Source organism: Amphiura filiformis, chromosome 19 (assembly GCF_039555335.1).
Source record: "Amphiura filiformis chromosome 19, Afil_fr2py, whole genome shotgun sequence".
Lineage (NCBI taxonomy): Eukaryota > Metazoa > Echinodermata > Ophiuroidea > Amphilepidida > Amphiuridae > Amphiura > Amphiura filiformis.
Genome location: NC_092646.1, coordinates 38,395,575 through 38,420,439, shown reverse-complemented (window position 1 = coordinate 38,420,439; position 24,865 = coordinate 38,395,575). Strand labels below are relative to the sequence as shown.

Here is a 24,865-nt window from a genome sequence, read left to right as displayed (position 1 = left end):
CTAATCAATTACTTGTTTAGGGTTGGGGAAAAGACAATTACTTGCTTAGGGTAGAGAATCACGCTACTATTATACATGTTTAGGGGTGCAAATTTTGGTCTCAGAAATACTTGTTTAGGGTGCTTTTTGTGAGTGCCATATACGTGCCTGATACCTCCTTGCCACTATAGTGCCCCCCATGCTGAAAAGATGTGAAAGAGAATGAATTGCATATGATAATCACAAAAGGGACTCATTTTAGACGCACAAATAAGGGAATCACTTGATTGTGTCGTGGCACTATTTGCTACTGACCTGCTACCAAGAAATGAGAGTGAAGACGCAATTTGGTAGTTTATATGTCTTGGCTGCTGCATTGGTGTTCTTTGTTAGTGCCACGCATCTGTTCAAGCCAATAGTGTATGTCCTTTGTGGATGGGGGTACAATGGGCCATTCACAAAGGACATACCAGTGGCTTGTACAGGTGCAAGGCAAACAAAGAATATCAACTCAGCAGCCAGGATGTCTTAAACTTCCACCTTGTGACTTTACGCTCATTTTGTGGTTCCAGGTCACTTCAAGGAGATTACACCAGAAACGTCGGGACCCAGCTCCATCATGAATGTGTGTTGCTTATAATGGAGAGTAAACTAATCAGTCGGGAAGCCAGTTCACGATTTCGAGCAAATCTTAAACATGGACGTAGCCCCTTGCCGAACTTCGCCCCTTTGTTCAGAGTCGAGGCTGTTTTGGCGCCTTAAATAGAGGGCGGTAGTTTTACTACTATAGTTCAGGTCAAAAATAACCAATCGACGCGGAACTTTCAGAATCGGATCGCCATATAAGGATACAGCTTATGAATAATTATAGTTCATTTCTAAGGCAGGAACCGCATCCCTCGAGCACTGATTAGTGGCCCGCATCGCACGTGAGTTTTTGATCTGTCACTTTTATTTACCTTTTTCCTAATCTGCCACAGGTCGTATAGCGTGTGTCAGTACTATGATTTATTGAAATTTTGATTGAAACATGTCTTAATTTACGAATTCTTAAAAAAAATTACCGGACGCCTCGCGAAAAATGAAATAATTGGCTGTTACTGAGGCTTGTCTGTGAAATGACTAGGGTGACGAATTTTGCACCACTGCGCATGCGCAAATTATACTTTATGTATAAAAACATGAACATGATGAAACTTTTTCCTAATCTGCCACAGGTCGTATAGCGTGTGTCAGTACTATGATTTATAGAAATTTTGATTGAAACATGTCTTAATTTCATAATTATTAAAAAATATTCAACGGACGCCACGCGAAAAATGAAATAATTGGCTGTTTACTGACATGACTGAGGCTTGTCTGTGGCTACCGTGAAATGACTAGGGGTGACGAATTTTGCACCACTGCGCGCACAAACAAATTTTAATGTGCGTATAAAAACATGAAATGCATCTAGTTTGTATGGAATACGTTCAGCTTGTGCTTTTATAAATTGTCCTCGATCGTGAATATAAATTTGCGATGAACGTCGATGAATTATTCGTTTTCGAGTTAGATTTTTTCACGTTTTCAGTGACTCACACTGTCACTGTGACTTGCAAGTTGCACAATGTCAATGTGCATGACTTGTCGTCATGCAAGCATAAATATGAATAATGGATGGAATTGAATGTTGCTTATTTGCACGTTTTGGGTCAAGCTGGGAGAAAAATATCCCAGGACACCAGGTGGACCCAAAATATCGTATCACACACGATACGATAGACCATCTAAGTTATCGTAAATCGGTTTCTCCCAGGTAGACCGTAAAATTTTGGTTGCCACATTCGGCCCACAAACGCCCAGGATTTTTATCCAGGTCGACCCACGACAAGCATGCAATTAGCTGAATTAGGCCTACGTTATCCGACCATGGCGATACACATGTGACGAGTATAAATCATTGTACAGCATTCATTCATAACTTTGCAAGCACCGGTGACTTAAGTACAATATGGTTTAACACTTGGCATCTAAATTAATTCAGTCATAGGCCTACTCTCATATTCGTATATTAATAAAGTATTCTTGTTTTAGTTTGCAAAATACAGAGGCAAATTTAAAGGAGATATATAGTAATACTTCCAAGTTTTATACTTTCTTGAATTTGCGTCAACGTGTACACACGATAAGCTTAAGCTTAGGCCTACATAGTTTGCCAGCCCATACAGCGCTCTATGACTATGTTTTCAGACTGAATAAATTATGAGAAGATGTCATAGGATCAAATAATCCAACAAAGAATCACCCTGTCCCTGTTGAAGTGCCGGACATATACATGTTTTATGGATACTTTATTATTATTTGGTCTACAACCACAGAATTAAAGACAACAACCCGCCACGAAAGTGGTGCCAATTTCTATTAGCCTAGGCTGTCTTTCGATGAACAAGCACAGAGTGTGCAATGACACTCTGCAATGAATCTCCCAGCTTGACTCGGCCTTATTTGCAGGCCTACAAAATGTAATCAAAAAGAATTGAAATAGATGCTAGCGTGCATGCTATAGGCAAAATATCTTAGTCTTAGTTGAGCTGTCGTGTTGTTCCACGAAAAGTGCGGTGATGCAATGGTGCAGAAGAAAGTTTACACATTCTCTCATGATGATCAAGAATTATTTACTTTGCCAAGACATTTTTGATGTATTTCTCGCTCTCATTTGACATTGCATTCGCATGCACATGCACATGCACAGCAGTACATGTACCGTAAGCTTATCATTTGAAATATCCGGTTTATTATACTTTTAGAATTTGATTATCAAATCTAATGGTCCAGTGACCGTGCCTTGTGGCACACTAGATTCCCCTTCAACCCATTTCGAGCACTCTCCGTCGATCACAACACGCTATGCATTTTCTTTGCTTAAGAAACAACTCAATATTTTTGCATTTTTCTCAAAAATTATAGTGCATTGGGGACAAGTAAGATATATATATTATAGGGGCAAGGACTGCAACTACTGCACTGGAAATTTTATTTCAGCACAGACAACAGTTGTGGAGTTACACTCAAAAATGAGGGAAAACCAATATTTGATCAATAAATCATTAACTACCTGCTTTGAGTTGCTGAATTTTCAGTAAAGTAGTTGTAGTCCTTGCCCCTATAATATGCATATCTTGACTTGTGACCAATGTGCTATAATTTTTGAGAAAATGCAAAAATAAGCACAAAATTGGCCAGGGGTGTAGTACCCCCTTAAAAGCATTCTGATGTGTGGCACCTTATCAGACGTTTTTTGTTGTCAAGCTCCAAAGCTTGTTTCAGTGTTGCAAGTTTTCCGGTTTTTGCCAGATTTCCGGGTTTTTTTTCTTAATCCGGGTTTTTCCAGGGGGAATTTTTTTTTAAAATAACATTTCTGGAAGTGGACTGGATGATGATATTTCACCATAAAATTAAAAAGAGCAACAAAAAAACAGGGGGGGGGGGGTTGATACCGTCATATCCTATTCCTTGATCCCCAGCGTTCTCTAAAAAGATAGTGCTCCTGAACTTGTGCTAAAATTCTGTAGGCCTTTTTTTCCTTCTTAACATTGGCTCTAATTTCTGAAGACAATAGAAGTAAGTGACATTAAACACACATTATTGCCTTGACATTTCAGGGAGAAGGTATTGTCTGATATACTGACTCGAGTGGCTCGATCATGGAACCTGATGATACACAAGCAAAGAAGACAACAGTGAGTGAAGCAAATTAAGAAGCCAAGGACAGGATAATAGATGTGGAAATGCCTGACACACAGTTTGTAAGTATGCAGCAGTGGTGTAGTGATCCTATGGACGGCACCAACCATGATTGGAGGTACACAAGCCATTTTTCGGCAATATTCCTGTGAGATTTCCCCCTTCCGTATGCCCCTATGATGATAAGCCACAGTGGTGTAGGATTATCTTAGGGTGCTGAATTGCAGAAAAGTGGACATTTTTCAGGGTGAGGCAATTTTGTGAAAAGTGAAGTTTACAACAAATTTTGGACTGAAGCCCTCCCCACCCGGGGTAGATACATGTCTGTTATCATTTTTCATGTTGTTTCCTTGAATATTTGTGAGTCATCCAATCTCGTCCAGTATAAATCAGCGTGCTGGGCTGTAGATTTTTTAACAACTACCGGAACTCCAATGTCTACATGTGCACTGTGCAGTCTAGCTAGTTGGTTGCTATGAGCACACCACATGTGGTAAAGAGCTGCTGTAAACTTGTGTAAAGAGGATAACATGCTTACATGTAGATGACTGCTAACTAGTATGAGGCATCCAAATTCATTCATATCAATCAATACCTATCCACAATTGCAATCAAAGGCAAACTACATGTAGATCCATTGAATTGTTTTTGCATGTGCCGGTTTCGAAGTTATATTCTAATTTATAAGCATTTTGTGATACAATTGGTTGTCATTGAAAAAAACAAAAACTTCAATGCACAATTATTTTCCGTACGATTCCTCCGCTTCACCTTACAGTCTACTTTTTTTTAAAAATTAAACTTAGGACATATCTGGCATTCTGGCTATTGTGGATGAACTTAAAGAAGGAGGATCATTGCATGCAGCTCACTACAGCAAAATGGTGCACATTCTAATCAAGAAATATGGATACAGGTAAGAAAATAATAGAGGCCGTCAGCCTTTTGCCATCTTGTGGGTACAAATGATCTGTGTGTTCATGCGTCGGACACTACGCGCAAGGCGCAGCGTGCCACGCAGCTGTTATCGCGCCTCAACGCGGTGATTTTGCTGCTCACGCATGGTGATCGAACGACCATCACAGCGTGTACCCACAAGATGGCGGCATATGACGTCACGCTGACGGCCTCTATTACTTAAAAAAACATATTATGCAAAAAAAAGTAACACCAAACTAAGCAAGGTGTTTCCAGATATTTCAATATGTCTCAAAGCTGTCACGTTCGTTCATTTTATGGTGCACATCACTTTTTTGTTTGTTTCCACATTGGATTTAAAATCTTCATAAGCTTTGAGACATGTACATGTATGGAATTTTATTTCCTAGGTACTTGTATGATTAAGCCTGGTCAGAATGCTAGATGCTGGTTAACTAGGTGGTTGACCTGACCATCATTACCTACATGCTCCATGTTGTTTTCCCTGTCTGCCAGCCAAAAGAGAATGAATTTCTTTGAAATCTCAGAACATCAGCCCACATGATCTCGAGGTTGCGTTTTCTTTTATACCCAAATTTCTTTTGTCCAAACCAGTTTATTAAAAACAAGGTTAATTATTTAATGTTTTTTTTTGTCATCTCTTTTTTCAGATGTGGATGAACAAAGTGTAAAAATGTGGTTCTGATAGCACTGCCTTTCATATTGCTACAGTGAAGAAAGGAATGGCATCTTTCATTGATTTTCAGCCAGTAAGTTTTATTCAATTATGTGTATTAAAAGGAGCAGTACGTAAAATAACACATTGACTTCCTATGTACTTTAATGTCAGAAATTACCACAGGTAGAATTTATTTTAATCTTGTGAGAATCCATTGGATTCTGAAATTTTACCAGAATCTGTAATGTTGACAAGAATCTCTTTGAATTCTCGTACATCTATTCAAGAAAATCCCTGCAAAGAATTTCATGGTTTCTAGGATTCTCTCTGAAATTATTAACCCTGATTTACTATAACTGAAATGAAATTTAATTGAAAAATAACAGGCAGATTTTCCCTAACTTTTTGACAAGGGGCCCTTATTTCTACATCAGTGTGATGCAACCCAAAACATACTGTGGAATAAATATTCAGGTTTGGGTAGAGGTACAAGTATGAGTTGTTCCATTGACTATTTTACTGGTACAAGTGTGAGAAATCAGTGAATTACACAATATGAAGGTGCAGTTGCCCTGCAAAATGACAGTTTGATAAACAAGAATTTCTAGTCCCTTTTGTTTTATTTTTGATGTTTTATGTTTATAATCTTACCTGAATGTTTTTTCTATAAGGTTTTTGTTCGCGTACCATTTTCAAATGGTCTGCGAGTGTGACACAAAAAGGCTGTGACCCAGAATGGACAATTTGTAGAATCAATCTAGGCATTACCGCATACTTGTTGATTGTTAAATCCTTGACAGACACACACTTTTGAGGCCTGTTCACAAAGCATGGATATTAATTTTTCCATATCGTCATGGATATAAATGTAGCAAAAATAATAATTTTAAAACTGCCATTTGTTCTCATACTCGGCCCACAGGATCTACCGTCGCCATTGTTGAAGGGGGTGAGGGGCCGGCTGTGCCCTAAACCAGGAGAGATTGCAGAGGGCATTGGACGTGTGTTTTCAGGTTTTTCACGTGCTAGACCAAGAGGTTGCCACATGTTTTACCACATGGGAATTCATACAGAAAGTTTTTATTTCAATACGCACAAAGAAAAAACAAACCTAAATATTGCAGTTAATGTAGGGACTATAAATATTCTGTATTAGAAAAATACAAATCTGATACCATGTTATTAAAAAATCAGATAGCACTTTCTGTGTACTGCTGCTAACCTGAAGGATTGTGCACTTTTTAGTAGAAGCTTGAGAATTTCCACACATGAGATACAAGGTCAAATGTTGATTTTAAGATGTGGAGCCAATAAGTGGGAGATGGGAGCAGTTAGCCCCAGAAACCCTGAAATGGCCCCTGGTCCCATCTAAATTTCAGCTGACCAGGGGACACTTTTCTTCAGGAACTGGCCCCTGGTCACTATACCCAAAAATTCAATTCCATAGCCATTAATGCATGATGAACTTATTCAGAACAAAATATTGGCCCCTTGTTGATTAGAAGTGGCCCCTGGTTCCATGTTGAATGAAGTGAACCAGGGGCCATCTTATTTTCACCCTTGACCAGATCCTTTATTGAGCTATTCCAGTTGAAATCCATACACCCCCTTTGGAAGATATGACCTTAATCTTGCACACAGGGAGTGTTAATTTCAAATGGAGTTACCTCACCATCATTTTACAAATTTTGTCATAGGTAGAGCCTGTAATCTCACTGTACAAAAACTGTAATGCTTCCGTCAATTGCAAGCCCGGCTACCAGGGACCCGGGCACAGCGGGGACGTAGCGGGGGGAGATTACCAAAGGCAATTGTAATAATCCCTGCTATGCCCCGGGTATTGTCCTGGGTACCGGGGCACAATTGTGGGTGAAACCCACGGTACTGTCCCCGCCCATGCCAGCCGGGTTTCAAAGTGCTGTATTAATTTTCAATGTTTTTAATCAGCAAATCCAAAATTTAAGTATTTTCATGGCCCCGCTACCGGGACGACTAATTGTACATCCCGGGTACAGTCCCGGGTACCGGGGATGTACTTTCTGGTTATTTCAGGGTGACAGTCCCGGGTATTGTGTCTACAGTGCCCGGGTCCCTGGTAGCCGGGCTTGCAATTGACGGAAGCATAAAATCACAGAAATTTATGGGATTTCTGTGAAAAAAAACTCTCTATAGTGTTTCTGGATCTGGTATTAGGTCTTATGGCATCACAAGTCGTGTGTGTCCGTGAGCAATTGTGTGTACGTCAACAATTTGGTCTCATACATGTATGAACAGTTCAAATCCTATGATTATCTTATTGCAATCATTATTATGCTTTTAGAATCTTCCATCCTATACTTTAAAAATACACATATTTAAAAACCAATTATTCTGGATATCTGCCCTCAAACTGAAATTGGCGACCAATTACACCTGAACATGGAGGTCTCTGCATCAGCTTGCAGTCCACGATCACCATACATGTAGCGTATAGATATTGAAATACCATTTAGCGAACCCACTTTTAAGCGGTTACAGAATGTAATTGAGAAAATTAAAATTTTGACCAAAAATCACATTTTTGAAGAAAAATTATCTTTTTGATCAAAAATAACATTTGTGACAAAAAAATAACATTTTTGACCAAAAATCATATTTTTGACCAAAAAATCACACTTTTGAAGAAAAATTATATTTTTGATCAAAAATCACATAAATTTGTGACAAAAAATCATGTTTTTGACCAAAAATTAATTTTTTTAATAAAAATCTGATTCTCAAAGCATAATAATGATAAAATTGTATGGATCCTTTCACACGATACACAAAGATATTGGTCTCGCTGTGAGTTTACAGGCATGGGATTTTCCAGTGGAAATACTGGAACCAGTCTTTTTTGATGTAAAAATTCCCACAGTTTTATTTATTTTCAGCCCATTTTCAGGTGTTCTTGTCCAATTTTACGCGCTTTTCCAGACTTTTTTTATAAATGTGTAGTCCCATGCCTGGTTTAAAAGATATCGTGCGCGGCTATCGCCTCGCACAATATCTTTGAAAACTCACAGCTTGACCAATATCTTTGTGTATCACGCGTAAGGTGTAAAAATATAGTTGTGTGTTCGTATTTTGATAAATTGTCTCTTCTAAACAATAAAATGTCGGAATTATAATAAATGCAATTTCCAATTATAAAGTACAATTTTATAATTGCAGTACACATTGCATGTTCTAATTAACAGAACTATATTACATGATTATACCGGTACTGCAAAATAAACAGATGGACATCTGTGCAGGCAATTGTATCCACCAGGCAAGCCAGACGCACAGTGGGGGTAAAGTGCGTCCCCTAATTTTGGAAAAATATACCAAAGGTCCCAAAATTTCAGAATTTGAGAGCGCAGCAAGAAAAAAAAAAATATAAGGATTTTTACTTTTTATAAAAAAGGTCCAAATTTTGGGAAGAAAGTCCACTTTGCACAAAATCGCACCCCCCCCCTTTGAAAAAAGTCCACTTTTTCAAAATCAGCACCCCAAACGTAATCCTAACCAGGTTGCAAATGGGTGTCACAGAATTAATCCCAATACTATAATTTTCATAAATGAACAGAGTGTCCTAAAAAGTAAAATATTGTAAATTAACTCTGTTAAAGCTGTTGGACTGAATTGACCTCAGTGCAATATTGTATAAAAAAAATGCCATACAAATAAATGCCTTGTAAGTTGTATTACTAAACTGCAGTCATTGTGTTTCATTAAAATGTACATTTCATTTGCAAGCAGTCAGATTTACTGCTGAAGTCAAATTTGACTACAATGATAAAAGGGTAAAGGAATAATGAGAAATGAGTAAATGATCCTATTTTGATATAAAATTGGATTTGTTTGAGCCGAATACACAAATTTATTGGTCTTTTTAAAATATTGGATGAGACATCTAGTCTAATAATTTAAAACTTGGCAAATCCAGTAAATTTTGTATTGGGTGAAAAAACATACAATTTTATCATTATGTTTTCAGAATCTGTTTGTGGTCAAATGTGGTTTTAGAGTATAAAGGTGCCAAATTTGTGCCAAAAATTGCTTGCACTTCCGTTTGAGCTCCTTTTGACCTGCCAAAATTTGTTTGCCTCTTTTGGAGTGCACCAAAAAATTATTCTGCCCCCGCGCCTATCGTATAATTCATATATCTGTCAAAGATTCAAGTGTGGACCTTTAACCTAGCTTAACCACAGCTATAATTTCCAATTATAAAGTACAATTTTATAATTGCAGTACACATTGCATGTTCTAATTAACAGAACTATATTACATGATTATACCGGTACTGCAAAATAAACAGATGGACATCTGTGCAGGCAATTGTATCCACCAGGCAAGCCCGTACGCACAGTGGGGGTGCGTCCCCCTAATTTTGGAAAAATATACCAAAGGTCCCAAAATTTCAGAATTTGAGAGCGCAGCAAGAAAAAAAAAAAATATAAGGATTTTTACTTTTTATAAAAAGGTCCAAATTTTGGGAAGAAAGTCCACTTTGCACAAAATCGCACCCCCCCCCTTTGAAAAAAGTCCACTTTTTCAAAATCAGCACCCCAAACGTAATCCTAACCAGGTTGCAAATGGGTGTCACAGAATTAATCCCAATACTATAATTTTCATAAATGAACAGAGTGTCCTAAAAAGTAAAATATTGTAAATTAACTCTGTTAAAGCTGTTGGACTGAATTGACCTCAGTGCAATATTGTATAAAAAAAAAAAATGCCATACAAATAAATGCCTTGTAAGTTGTATTACTAAACTGCAGTCATTGTGTTTCATTAAAATGTACATTTCATTTGCAAGCAGTCAGATTTACTGCTGAAGTCAAATTTGACTACAATGATAAAAGGGTAAAGGAATAATGAGAAATTAGTAAATGATCCTATTTTGATATAAAATTGGATTTGTTTGAGCCGAATACACAAATTTATTGGTCTTTTTAAAATATTGGATGAGACATCTAGTCTAATAATTTAAAACTTGGCAAATCCAGTAAATTTTGTATTGGGTGAAAAAACATACAATTTTATCATTATGTTTTCAGAATCTGTTTGTGGTCAAATGTGGTTTTAGAGTATAAAGGTGCCAAATTTGTGCCAAAAATTGCTTGCACTTCCCGTTTGAGCTCCTTTTGACCTGCCAAAATTTGTTTGCCTCTTTTGGGTTGCCCCAAAAAATTATTGTGCCCCCCTAACGTATAATTCATAAATCTGTCAAAGAAACAAGGGTGGACCTTGAACCTAGCTTAACCACAGGCCCGTGAGGCTTAGCCTAGCCCTCCCAAAGTGCAAATGCCAAAAACGTCAGATAGGCCTATATTTTACCCAAACAGTCAATTTGCACCACACGCCTGCAGGCCTAGCCTAGCCCTCCCAAATTGCAAATGCCAAAAACGTTGCATAGGCCTATATTTTACCCAAACAGTCCATTTGCACCACACGCGCGTAGGCCTAGCCTAACCCTCCCAAAGTGCAAATGCCAAAAACGTTGCAAGGCCTATATTTTACCCAAACAGTCCATTTGCACCACACGCCCGTAGGCCTAGCCTAACCCTCCCAAAGTGCAAATGCCAAAACACGTCGCATAGGACTATATTTTACCCAAACAGTCCATTTGCACCACACGCCCGTGAGGCCTAGCCTAACCCTCCCAAAGTGCAAATGTCAAAAAACGTCAGCATAGGCCTATATTTTACCCAAACAGTCCATTTGCACCACACGCCGTGAGGCCTAGCCTAACCCTCCCAAAGTGCAAATGCCAAAAAGCGTCGCATAGGCCTATATTTTACCCAAACAGTCCATTTGTTTGCACCACACGCCCGTAGGCCTAGCCTAACCCTCCCAAAGTGCAAATGCCAAAAAACGTCGCATAGGCCTATATTTACCCACACAGTTGATTTGCGAGGCACAAAATAGGTTTCTTTGTGCCTTTTGATCAAAAATGTCAAAATTTTGAACAAAAAGTCTACCTTTTCAAAATTCTGCCCCGGTCAATTTTTTCAAAATCACCCCCCCCCAAAAAAAAAAGTCCTGTTTACGAGCCTGCTTAACCATTTACAAATTTGAAGAAGTCGGGAGGGAGAGAGAGCAGTGGCTTCATTTTCTTTTTGACTAGATATTACCAGGTATTGGATCCCAGCAAACATTATACAATCGGCCCGATACTGGCTCTATAAAAAGCTGCTATAAAGGACCAAGAATGGCAGCCTGTATTGGTCCGATACGGTCGTGCACACGGGCATTCGACTGGCCCAATAGATATTGCCAGCACTGGGCCAAAATGGGTTGAAATTGGCCCAGTAGAGGTCCAATTTATTCAATACTGTACTGGGCCAATATAATATTGCCAATATATTCCCATTATGCAACCGTAAGCAAACGGTAATGGTCCAATTTTGGTACTTTTTATTTTATTTCATTTTGGTCCACGTCTAGCTGTGGAATATTCTTCTATTCATTCCTCGATTATCCGGTTGGTTCAGGCATTATTGATCAGTTTCACCTGTTGAACCAGACCTCCTTCTTTATAAAGGAGACCTACAGGTTACTTGCACTCAGCACAATTGAATTTGTGTTAACTGATGTGCAAAGTATTAAAGGTCGATAACAAACCAAGCTCACAAAATTGAGCCATTGATAAATGAAATATATATTCTATGGTGTCATCAGATAAAAAATTATGCCTTGCTCACGTAGATTTTTTACAAGGCAGTAAATGAAATATTCGAACAAGCGCAAACTCACTGCCTAGCGCCTCTTCTTTATAATAATAATAACATGTGGCCCTTCAAAATGCAGATGATACTGATCAAATATTGTATTTTGATAGTAGAAAATGTCAGGGTTTCAAAACCACGCCCACATTAATGCAACATTGGGCCAATACAGGGCGGCACTCGGGGCCTACAAGCCCGCCTACAAGTGTCTGCATAACTGGACCAGTATGTATGTGCCGCTCGATGCCATATTCGGTAGTCTTCAATTGGCCCAAAATGGACCAAGCACGGCACAGCTTATCCTGGTAAGAAAATGGCGGCCAAACATTGACCAGTATCGGATTTGTACTGGCGTTATACCGTCAGCCGTGTCCGGTATTGCCAGAAGTAGACCGGTTTAAGCCATAACTGGGCCAATATTATAATGTTTGCTGGGATGGGGGGTTGAATTAATGTCTTCTTAAGTGTGAATCCAGCACCTACCTGGGGGGGGGGGGGTAATTGTATGGCCCATCCTACTGGGTTTTACGTCTAGAGTGAGAGAGAAAGAAGACAACAACAAAAAAACACCAGCAAATGGGGCCTTCCCGTGGTCACAACTATTTCTGTTTAAAAGGATCAGAATATTTTCCTGACAGCAAATTTAGTAGTATTATTTCATATATATTTTGACAAAGACAAAAATACTATGAGGGGTAGGCCTATAGCCTATAAACAGTTGACCTAATATTCTCCCTTTTAGGGTAGGCCTACATTTGTATAGTCAAAGTGACATGAACAAATCAAAAATACAGGCCTACTAATATTAGCCCCTCCCGGTGCCGTTTACTTGAAAGTTGTAGGCCTATTAGTATACTATTATTAGGCTATAGCGGTCGTGAAAACAGTTAGCCCTAAGCCTACCTTGAATAGCCCAGTAGGCCTATAGACCAACCTATGTGGTCGTATCTTAGTAAAAAGTAAATTAATGAAATTCATACAACCTACTCCAACTCATACACGTCGCGTCGGGGGCTAAAATCGAGTTTTCAACGTGCTTTTACGTGCGTCAGAGAGGCCGTTTATATTTGGTGCTGTGCGCCCGTAATGTCTGAAAACAACAAGCTTCGCCGTTCCGCCATTTTGTTTACGCGGCTGCAGACGACGGCGATATTTTGTCGGATATTAAATCTGCCACAGGTCGATAGCGTGTTTTTAAGCATTCCCTTCACACACAAGTTAAGTACTGTATAAAACTACATTTTGATGAACAAATTAGTGATGGACGTGTTAACCGACAACTTATTACAAGGATTTTCCTGTGTTTTTGGCGTCACTCACTGCGAAAACGGCCGATTTTGGCATAGTAAATCGCGCATTTTACCAAAAAACGCCATTGAATTCCTTCAATCTAATTCTTGAAATATCATCATTCAAATGTCCCTTACACAATAATTTCACTGAATTTCAGAGAATTATCTAGTAATTGAAGCATTCGATGCATTATTGAAGAGGTCATTTTCACTTGAATTTGCCGCCATTTCTGGCGAGTATGTCACGTGACAAAATCGTAAGGTCACGGGTCAAACGGCAACTGGCTTCCCGACTGTAATGTATCTCCAGATGTATTCACCATGTGCCCAACATACTTGATTCTTCTGTTCATGCTTATTTGTAATTTGGGGGTAATGCATTGCACTGATCTAGGGCACTGATAACACATGCCAAGTCTTACATGTGCAATTCTTTGTAACGCTAATGCTTCCATCTTTATAACACTAAGTGCTTACCTTTTGATTTCCCTTGTTCACGATAATTCTAGAGGCACACTATTTGGTCCCCATGGGTAACAATTCAATATGGAAGACATTTCATAGCTTTTACATGGGGCTATTATATGGAGTCCAGACTGTACTAGTCTACCATTTTCATCTTGATGTGATAGTGACGTCAGTGCGCATTTCATTGGACGCAGCTTCAAATCGCGAGCATTCACTGCTGTCGTACACACATCCTCCACACTTAAAGACACAACATAGATGCATAAGCAAAACAGCTGACTCAACAGATTGACATTACTGCCACATCAGTGTGAAAAATGGTATACCCTCTAATACAACCTTAAAAGCCAAAATTGAAGTGGAGAGGATTATCAGAAATATTCCAGGTTTAATTTGCATGCTCGCAATATGTAACTGCATCACGGATGACATTCTCACATCAAAACTGTCAAAATCTTGTATTTCTTTTCAGACATTTAGTATCATCAGCACACAAGAAACTCAGGGTCAAGGATAGTCCAATAGAAATTGCACAGGTAAGGTTTGACAGCAGTTTAATCTTTGTACATATCCTTTATTTTTGTGGTCCAAGTATTTCACATGTTCAGTGGTGTATCAGTAACTTGGCCCTTCTTTTAGAGATAATAAAGTAATAAAATATACATGATTTACTCATTTATCATTAAGACAAAAGGCAGATAGATTTATGAAAAATCATTGAGGACAATCATATTGTCACCCTGCTACGATAATTCCCTGCAAATTAAACTACTTTTTGGTTAGGAAAAAAAAGTGTTTGGTTGCCCTCAGAGAACGACCCAAAAAATTAGAAATCTTGGGTCATGTTTTTTTTTTCAATCAGTTTTTTAGTAAAAACCTTAAATTTGGACAGAATTAAGGACATTTTGTATTTGTTATTCACTCATTTTATTTATTAAATGCATATTTGATTAAAAACAAGAAGTATTTCCAGTTAAATTTGGTCCAAAATTGCACAATTTTCAAACTGTAGGGAAAATGGAGGAAGAGCCCATGAAAAAAAGAAAAAACAAGAAGAAAAAAAAGGATTGACCTGCCGACCCTCCAAATTTTTGTCTTGAAAGGGCAACCAAACAATTTTTTTTTTTTGCCTTATTGTGAACAAGTACAAAATATGGTTCAAGCATGCATCAGTTAGGTAATAAGCTTAATAATTTATGATTATTTGTCTCATTATCATTTCTTGTGTCAAAATGTGTGAATAAATATGTTTAAATGCATGCTTGAACCATATTTTGTACTATGTCCTCACAATTTCACAAATTGACGTAGGCAATTATCATAGCAGGGTGACGATACGTAACCCAACACGAGGAAATGGGGCATACTTATTGTAATGGGATATTCCAGTTAAAATCCATATACGCCTATGGAAGACATAACCTTAATCTTTCATACAGGGAGTGTAGATTTCAATTGCAGTCAATCTTCCACACAGGCAGTGTGAATTAGAAATTGGGTTTATCCGAATGGGTGACTCTATTTGAAATCTATGCCTCCTGTGTAGGAGATCTATGTTATGTCGTCCATACTCCATAGAGGTATATGGATTTCAACTGGAATGGATTGAACCTTGTGATATTAAGTTCTGCATCATGCAACATCAAAAAAGTTAAAAAATCAACGGAATAAATAAAACATCTCGCAAACTTATTTTTCTTAACATTTTGATGAAACTAATTCTTGCAATTGATGGTATACATGTATGTGTCCAAGTTAATATAAGTGCACTATTGGATATTTGACATTTTTTTACCTTCCACATTTTGTACTGTGTAAATCAAAATAGGGTTTGCAGCATCAATGTGCCTCATTTAGCGGTGTTGGCTCACAAATTGACGACTTTCAACATTTTGTGAGCTCAAGCTGGAAAATCCATAAGGTTTTTTATGTGGACCCAATGGAAGATATCTGTGACATTAAATCTTGAAGATGTACCATGTGACAATGCAATAAATTGTCTCTTTTTATCTGTAGGCAAGACTGATTCTCTTCAATTCAGCAAGGCTAACCTTAGCTCATGGAATGGACATTCTGGGCATGAAACCAGTGAACCAGATGTGAACAACTCACTTTTTGGAGTATTGACATTTTATATGACTCAAATCATATTGCATGCAGTTTGCTCATGATACAATTTGGAAAGAAATGAAGCTTAGCACTTGCTTGCCAAATAGCATTATTTATTTTTTTTAAATTGCCAAAAACAGTTTGTTAAAAGCTGTGATGAAGCACACCTGGGGAATCACATTTCCCTAGTACGGCAGGACAGTGAGTGGGACAATGCTAAAAGATCATCACTAGCCATGGCAGATGTATGGTAAACATATGACAGTCATTATAAAGGGGAGGCGATCTTTTGTGCGTAAATATAGAGGGCCAGGGGATTCACTTTATCATTATAAAAAAATATTTGAAGAAATCAAAAGAGCCCTAGGAATAAAAATGGAAGTGTAATTCACGTCAGCCACAATGATGTATTGCGAATCGATAGCCATACCTGTGTATAAGCCCACCCCTATATGTGGTGCTATCAAGCAAAATCAGTCTGAAGTCGGTCAGTCAATTTTCAGTTTCTTATTGATTGTAACATGCATTTGCAAAGCTACATTTTACAGCAAGCCCCACTGAAATTGAACCAGTTCAAAATATATGAACCGTCAAAGGGTTTCCAAAACAATTTTCCTTTGGCTGTAAAGTGTGCTGAGGCTTGTGGATCAACGTCTCACTGCGCTTTTTTTAAAAAATCTTGAAATCAATATTTCAGACTTCTGACTGATTTTGCTTGATCACATCACATCTAGGGGGTTGGGCGTATACCAGAGTGGTTGTCTCTAGTATCACCCAAACAAAAAAAGACCCCTTGAAAATAAGACAAGTGGGCACATCAAATTTCTTTCTTTGGTATATTTATTGCATATTCATAAGTTATTATAAATATTCATAATAACAGTAAAAACAGGAATGCAAATCTTATTGTTATACATAAACATTCAAATATATACAGATTTTGTACTCTAAACAATTATGTATAAACAAACGTATTATTAATAAAAAGAATTTATTCTGAAAGTACAAGGTGGATTTGGTTGTCTCACAAATGTATATGGAAGGTCAATTATTTCAAGGAGGTAGAACCAAAGAGTACCAACTCTGTCATGTTTGTGTGTCACTCATGGAGGACAATAAAAATTCCTTTAAAAAGGAATAGGGCGAGCAAATGAATTGTCAAGATAATGGTGTAGTTCCATATTGATAATGCAGTATTACTTTGATTTTCACTTGTCATCATTAGCAGAGGAGTGAAATTTTGATTGAAAGAATTAAACTAGGAAGGTTGGTGTTGAAAGTTATCTGAATGACAAAGAGACCAAGGAGAGCAATCAAATTTTGTGTACCTCCAGATTATTTCGCTATGCACCCAAAAATTGATTCAAAGTGCTTTGTTGTTTGCATTGTGTGTGGAATGTGTGCCTTTGTAAAGCTCAAGCTTGAAGATGGCAATCATTGTTCCATTTTGGGTTTTGGCTGATAAGCTTCGGCCCTCCATGAGCGAAAAACCAAGAGGGCATATTTACCATAGCATTACACACATGACAGTTTCAGTTAGTACTCTTTGGGTATACTCTCTTTGATAAATTTATATACATAACGTAAAGATTCGCCTAATGTCACATGTTCCAACAGGAATTAAGGTTCCTTGCCCTTATTTGCTGGTGGGAATTTTATTGGAGGACACTTTTAGATTGTGCCTAAAATTCCACTTATGTCAAGGGAGCCCATATCGCCATTAGGCGAACCTTTACGGTACACCTTTTAATTTTTCACATGGTTCTTTAAGATTTGAGATCATATGTGATGTGATCAAGCAAAATCATTTTCAGTTTATAGGATAATAGAAAGCATTTACAAAGCTGGATTTTGAAGAAAACCCCATTGAAATTGAACAACCAGTTCCAAAGATATGAGCAATTAAAGAGTTTCCAAAACAAAAGGAAATATTTCCGTTGTTTGGCTATATCTCAAAATCAATATTTGCGAGTTCCGACTGATTTTGCTTGATCGCATCACATATGTCTTGCCATATTCCTTTTACAAATTAAGCATCCTAATCATCCAGCATGTTTTATCTCGCATAATGTTCAATGCACACGCATGACAAAGCACATTGTTCTATGAGAGGATTACACTTAAAAAGGACTTGGCAAAATATTTTAATCACCATCGCTAGTTGTTAAATTGTACTCTACAAAGAGAAAACAATGTTATTTTATTGCAGATAGCAATTTTACTTAGCAAGGACAGTTCCAAGTTTAAATTGCACTGGAACGGCTCATTTAGCATTTGTGATGCGATCAAGCAAAATAAGTGATGTTGATCAAAATCAAAATTCAGTTTTCAAATTGATAACATTTTTATAAGCCATTCGCTGAAAACCCTGTCATAATTTGATTTACGGTTTCAGAGATATGGCCATTTTAGTGTAGCTCAGAACAATAAAATACAAAGGAAGTTGAATACGATTTAGTATTATTGGCTTTATCTCAAAATCAATATTCCCGACATCCGACTCATTTTGCTTGATCGCATCGCATTTTACTGGGTACTTATCATACCTGAAACTGAGGATCAAAATAAATCTTGAAATTACCCCTTGTTGGACTCCTTTTCATCCTCTTTAGGGGAATTGTAGAAAGATGCCCTTTCTGTGAATTTTACTAGGTTTGTCACAGGCAGGGAGTCTTCTAGTGTTTACTTTTATAGAACTTGTGAAAACTTTTAAATATACCCATTCTATATAACTATGTATGTGTTCAAAAATACATTGTAACTTTGACACATGGTTTTCAGGCATGATTATTTTCAGGCTTTTGCCTGAATTCAGGCAGTTTTGTGGTCCAAATTTATGCATTTTTATTTATTTTTTCAGCCTATTTTTGGGCCTTTTAAGGCTGAATTCACTTGCTTCAAAAATGTCATTCTCATTGAAAACAAAATTGCATTTTTCAAATATATTGAAAGAAAAGTTTCGTTATATCTCTAGACCTAATACATCTATTTAATTTCAACACAATATTTGATCAATTTAGCTCTACAGTGTTGGGCACCATATATTGTGTGAATTGGGTGAAATTGAATACAAATGTTCTTTGGAATTAAATGTTGCATTTGAAAATGTTGAAACTATAGTAGTAGTTAGATCATACAATACAAAAACATCTTTCTTACACAATGACAAGATTTGCACTCTAGTCACTACAGTGTCTTGTCTCAAGTTGAGAGTAATCCCATGTTGGATTTCACAGTGTCAGGCATGAGGGGGTAAATGCCCCCCAGTCAGCACTTCCCCCCCCCCCAATTTTGAGCAACATTTGTTGATTTTGCCTCCCCCTCTGAAAATCACTTTGCCCCCTCAATGCCCCCATGGAAAAAAATTCCTGGCGCCGCCACTGGTCCTCATATGTTACAATCCAATATGGCTGCTTACGCAAGTGACTACACAGTTCTCTACATGTACCAACCTTCATTCCCCAGAAATCATCTATATTTACATTAATCAGCTAATTTGATTGTCTTAAGTATACAAGTTACAACTACATGAAAATATGGAATGTAAAAATAATGTTCCCTTTTGCACACATAACATGTCCAATATTTATTAATGGATATACACCAGGCACAAAAAGAAACTCGTCAGTTATATTCATCCTTGCTGTTCAATGACTTGATAATTTTGGATTATTCTGAAATACACATTTTGTTAATTGGATTTTTCTTTCTCATTTGACACCCTGATCGTGAACATTGAGCAAGAATTGACCAAGATATGCGCCTCCAAACTCTCAAACCCCAAAATGAAAAGTTGCAATTACAACGATTCAATTGTGCCTGGTACACTGTGTGCTTTATTGATTGACCCGTGGTGCTTGTGTGCAATACAACGATGCGTTCCCATTGAAAATCATTCAAAATGCAACTTTTGATTTTGGGGTTTGAGGCTTTGGAGGCGCGTATCTTGGTCAATTCTTGTTCGTTTTTCACGAACAGGGTGTCAAATGAGAAGCAAAGTCCAATTAACAAAATGTATATTTCAGAATAATCCAAAATTATCAAGTTATTGAACAGCAATGATGAATATAACTGACAAGTTTCTTTTTGTGCCTGGTGTAGTATTTATGCTTGGAGTAATTCAACAGTCCAGCTGCATTTATGAAAGATGCAATCATAATGAAGTTTGATTTCATTTAGTTTAAACAATTTCACCAATGAACTCTTATAAAAATCGGTTTATAATTCTAGCCCTTTTAGGCCATCTTTATTAAATCCTGTGTCTCAAAGCTTGTGAGAAATTGAAAACCTAATGCAGATTGCTATGTTTTTCACTGTATTTTTTTAATTTTAATTTTTCTTATGTGTCAGTACAGGATTTCGCATTTTGTGCAAAAAATATCCAATGTTGTAAATGTTGGAATAGCAGACAAAAAAAGTCACTGATACAAATTATTATTATTCTCTTTTATTATTTTTGTGTCCAAAGTTTGCGAAAAAATCGATAACTTGAAATCAAATACGAATGTTTTATTTTTGCCTTTTTGTTAAAAAATAAATAAAAAGAGACTGAATTTCTTAATTTTCAAAGAGCACTACGCGCACGATTTTACTAATGCGCACGGCAGCTTTGAGACACAGGATTTAAAAGGGCATTTCGTGATCCACAGCCTCATCCCCCCACTTTTCTCAAAAAAAGTTGAGATTTCTATATCACTGGAAACCTCTGGCTACATAATGTTTATGTACAAAATATTTCTTGCAGATTAATTTGTTTAGCCAAGATATCGTGAAATTTGAATTTCGTTCTGGTGCACCAGAACGAAATTACAACGTATTGTCTATGGAGCAGTGTAATACACATAATCATGCATAACTCGCAAAGCGCAATATCGGAATCAACTGAAATTTTGGGAATATGCTTTTTTCGTGGATATGTACTGAAAATGTCATAAAAAGAGGATGCTAGGATCACGAAATACTCCTTTAATTAAGAATGGCCTTAGCTTCCATTTTTCAATGATTATATGTAAGTACTGATAAAAATTTGGCACAGAACAAATTGAGTTTACATGTAAGCCTTCATAATTTGGAGGAATGTAAAGTTACAAAACATGATGATGCATGTATTTTTATATAACAGACATACATTTTGCCTATGCAGCAGGCGGCGGATGACATGATCGAGCTGGCAACTTGTGAAACCGCCCGGCCGTATGTCATTTTCCAATAGACTCGGTTAGTTTTGTGGGGTTCATTATCGAACCCCAACGGTTTTAGCTTGTATTTATATTATTTATCAACATAGGCCTATTTGTTTGTGATATTTCAAGCGTTTTAAAATTTCAAAATATTCCCATTCAATTACACAGTTGACGATAAAAATTTACTGAATTTAGAGAATGCAATGCGGCCACCACCTGGTATGCAGTAAAGTAATATTTTATAGTAATTGTCATTACAGTTTATAACTTATAAGGGGTCTGATGCAGCGTTGGATGTAAGACATTGTTTATGCGTAGCATTATTTATCAGCACTACTTGATTTTTGTCACATTTGCACATCTATGGCATAAATTGCTACACATTTCCAAAATTATGTAGGAAAGTGATCAAAATTGAGTAACATTTTGCTCCAACGTCCAACGCTGGTGTGATGGATTTTGTGGGAAAAATCAAATAACACAATTTTGCTTTATTTTGATAGATTGGATCCCCAGAAACCCACCCAGTGGTAATTTACAGAAAAAAGTCTGCAAAAAAAACCCAACCCCCAAAAAACACCAAAAAAAAATCTGGTGGGCAACATGCAGGTCTTATATTTCAGGGAGGCCCCACTGAGGCCATTGCCTGCCCCTTTTCAGTTCTGCTGGGCCTAGAATTTGACGAGAATCACAGAATCAATTCTTGCAAGATTCGGTTGCGAGAATCAACTTCTCTCATTGTATCATACAGTAAGTGCAGTGACTATGATGGATTTTGATTCTCGCAAACCAAGACAAAATCTAGGCCCTGGTTTGGGCCCTGGTGGCCTTCTTTGTATTTACTTACAAGTAGTGGCTTTGAAAATGGGTGCCACAACAAATTGAAATTTGAGGCCTGTCTACGTGGTAAACTGCATTGGCCCGGAACATGTATTTATAAAATCATATACACTTTTACACAAACTATTTCAGCTGATGATTAGTATATTATAATGAACAACCACTGCAAACTTGTAAAAAAAAAATTAAATTTTGAACAAAATTGAGGGCGCAAGTTCGGAAATCTCAAAATGGCCCTTTAAAAGCAAATTGCAGTTTACATTGCACCTTCTGATACATATACACATCACTGCAATATTTTTCCCCCCTGATGTGGCAGTCACGTCAATACGTTTAAGAGCATGCATGTGTACACCAACGCTCAGAGTGTCCGCTAGCTACTTGAAGCCGCGCCTAATGAAATTCGCACTGACTTCACTCACTGCCACATCAGGGTGGAAAATGGTATAATCTCATACAGTTTCAATGCAGTTTCAATGCCATTCTGGATTTTCTGTATTAAAATCACCATTGTACAAATCATACTTACATATGTATTTTCTGCATTTTTTGCAACTTGCAAATATTTTCACTCTTGGCATGAGACTTACATTAAAAGTAAATAATATACACATTGTAAAAAATAACTTACAAAATACACCCATTTCTAAAATTCATAATGCATTCTGAGAAACCTTTTTAATAAATTAAGTACATGTATCTTAGTAATTTCTTTACATGCCATTTTGACCAATTTAATAGGACATATACATTGTATGTACTGCACACACATGTATGTAAGGCCAAACAATTTTAAAAAAACCAGTTTGCTTCTCAAACATTTTGCAAAATAGCTATGTGCTACGTTTTTTTTAGTAAAACAAATTTCAGTGCTATTCAGGATTTTTGTGTGTGTGTTTTTTATTTTTAGCCCACATTTTCTGGTTTTGCTACCACTTTTTTTAAATAACTTTTGCGAGTTTGAGAGACAAACCTTTTTTCTGCCTATATATGTATTAAATATAGCGGCTGATCTAAAATTGCTTCTAATTGGTCAATTACATGATATCTTCACTTTAATCACCAATCAGAATAGAGCTTTGCGAATATTTCACCCCAATTCTTTTGCGTGGCAAAATTATTCTAACAATGTTGCTGATTGGGCCAATTGATAATGAAAACTTCTTTTTGACCAATAGGCAGGTAGTACTCATGGAGTTAACATCTGGACCTCAAACTGTGTATCCTAGGTAACAAACAACATTTTTTGTGCCAATTGGATTTACTATACAGATGTCATTTTTATGAAATTTGTTCTGCATATTTGATTAAAATACATGTGATCAAGCAAAATGAGTCTTCATAAGCACTCATGCAGAATCAATTTTGTATATTTTCAAGTGGACAAACAGTGACATGATTGACTGGAATTGAATATGTGACCTGCTACCACGAAATCAGCGTAAAGTTGCAAGACATTATTCACTTAAAACGCCCTGGCTACTGCATTGGTGTTCACTCACCTGTTAAAGCCACCAAGTATGTCTGTATGTCCTTTGTGAATAGGGGCACAATGGGCCATTCACGAAGGATAATACTACTGGCTTGTACAGGTGGCAGCAAACAAAGAACGTCAGACCAAATATCTCAAAACTACCAACTCAACAAAATGAGTATTGACTTTACGCTGTTTTCGTGGTAGCAGGTCACATATAATAAACATAATTTCCTCTCAATATTTCCTCTACAGTATAATGATAGCAATATCACATTTAGGCCCTAAATACTATAGGTAATTTGTGACCCATCACATCGAAACACGGCAGTTGTCGGAAACCCACATTTAAAGATAATAAAGAAAATGTGCCCCGAAAAATAAAGAAAATAATAAGGAGTTTGAATCCTATTTGTCACATAAAATCACCATTCAACATACGACATCAATGGAAGAGGTGTCATTTTAAAGCTTACAAGCTGTCCTTTAGTCTGGTAAAGAAACCTACAAGTTCATTTTTGACGACAACTGCCGTGTTTCGATGTGATGGGTCACATTTGTGGGTAGATAAAAATTCAAATTTCAAACTGCCTATTAAATCATGACCACAGGTCTTGTAAACCTGAGGTCCATGTTGGTTCAATTTTCAGGTGGGGTCACTTTTTCTATTTTTCTCCTTTATGTGACAGCAAACCTGTGAAAAATTATGTTTATTATATTTTCAATTTCAGATTTCAAATTTTACATTTTCACATATTTTTTGTGGGACCTGAAAGCAACGCAGACATATCGAATTGAATTTTGAATACAAGGAAGGGAGGAATGTCCTTCTGATATCAAATAATTTAGATTTTTTGAAATTTGTGATATAATACACATTTTATGACAAATGATTAAAAACTGATATTTTTGAAATTGAACAGTCCTCAAAGTAAATTCTATAGATCTAATGATAATTATATGTTCTTAAAGTGTATGTAGCTGGGATGAAAAGCCTTCCATCATATGAAAGTTTGGACCTTTTTTATTGAAGATATAGAAAATGTAGGTAGGTCTTCAATATGAAAGGTCAAAATTTTCAATTGAAACGCTGTCTTATTTGTGGAGCACTCTTAAAGGGGCATTACGTGATCCACAGCCTCATCCCCCCACTTTTCTCAAAAAAAGTTGAGATTTTTATATCACTGGAAACCTCTGGCTACATAATGTTGTTTATGTACAAAATATTTCTTGCAGATTAATTCGTTTTGCAAAGATATCGTGAAATTTGAATTTCGTTCTGGTGCACCAGAACGAAATTACAACGCATTGTCTATGGAGCAGTACAATACACATAATCATGCATAACTCGCAAACGCAAAATCGGAATCAACTGAAATTTTGGGAATAGGCTTTTTTCGTGGATATGTACTGAAAAATGCCATAAAAAGAGGATGCTAGGATCACGAAATCCTCCTTTAATG

At 37.0% G+C, this 24,865-nt stretch overlaps 1 protein-coding gene and 1 long non-coding RNA gene across 3 annotated transcripts in view; both read left to right on the top strand.

The window, feature by feature from the left end:
- Nucleotides 1-18,012, top strand: part of LOC140141260 (probable arginine--tRNA ligase, mitochondrial) — a 53,686-nt gene extending 35,674 nt beyond the window's left edge. Inside the window, exons 11-12 of the mRNA XM_072163068.1 lie at nucleotides 14,269-14,332; nucleotides 15,813-18,012. Of these exons, the coding sequence (XP_072019169.1) occupies nucleotides 14,269-14,332; nucleotides 15,813-15,899 (151 nt within the window). The 3' untranslated portion in view covers nucleotides 15,900-18,012. The remainder of the gene's footprint in view (nucleotides 1-14,268; nucleotides 14,333-15,812) is intronic.
- LOC140140720 (uncharacterized) lies at nucleotides 637-5,397 on the top strand. 2 transcript variants are annotated; one of them, XR_011857268.1, is made up of 4 exons: nucleotides 637-908; nucleotides 3,624-3,767; nucleotides 4,512-4,621; nucleotides 5,295-5,397. It is a non-coding gene; the product is annotated as an uncharacterized lncRNA (long non-coding RNA). The 2 variants fall into 2 exon arrangements; XR_011857269.1 differs by lacking the exon at nucleotides 637-908 and adding an exon at nucleotides 1,200-1,406.
- Nucleotides 18,013-24,865: the final 6,853 nt, after the last annotated feature.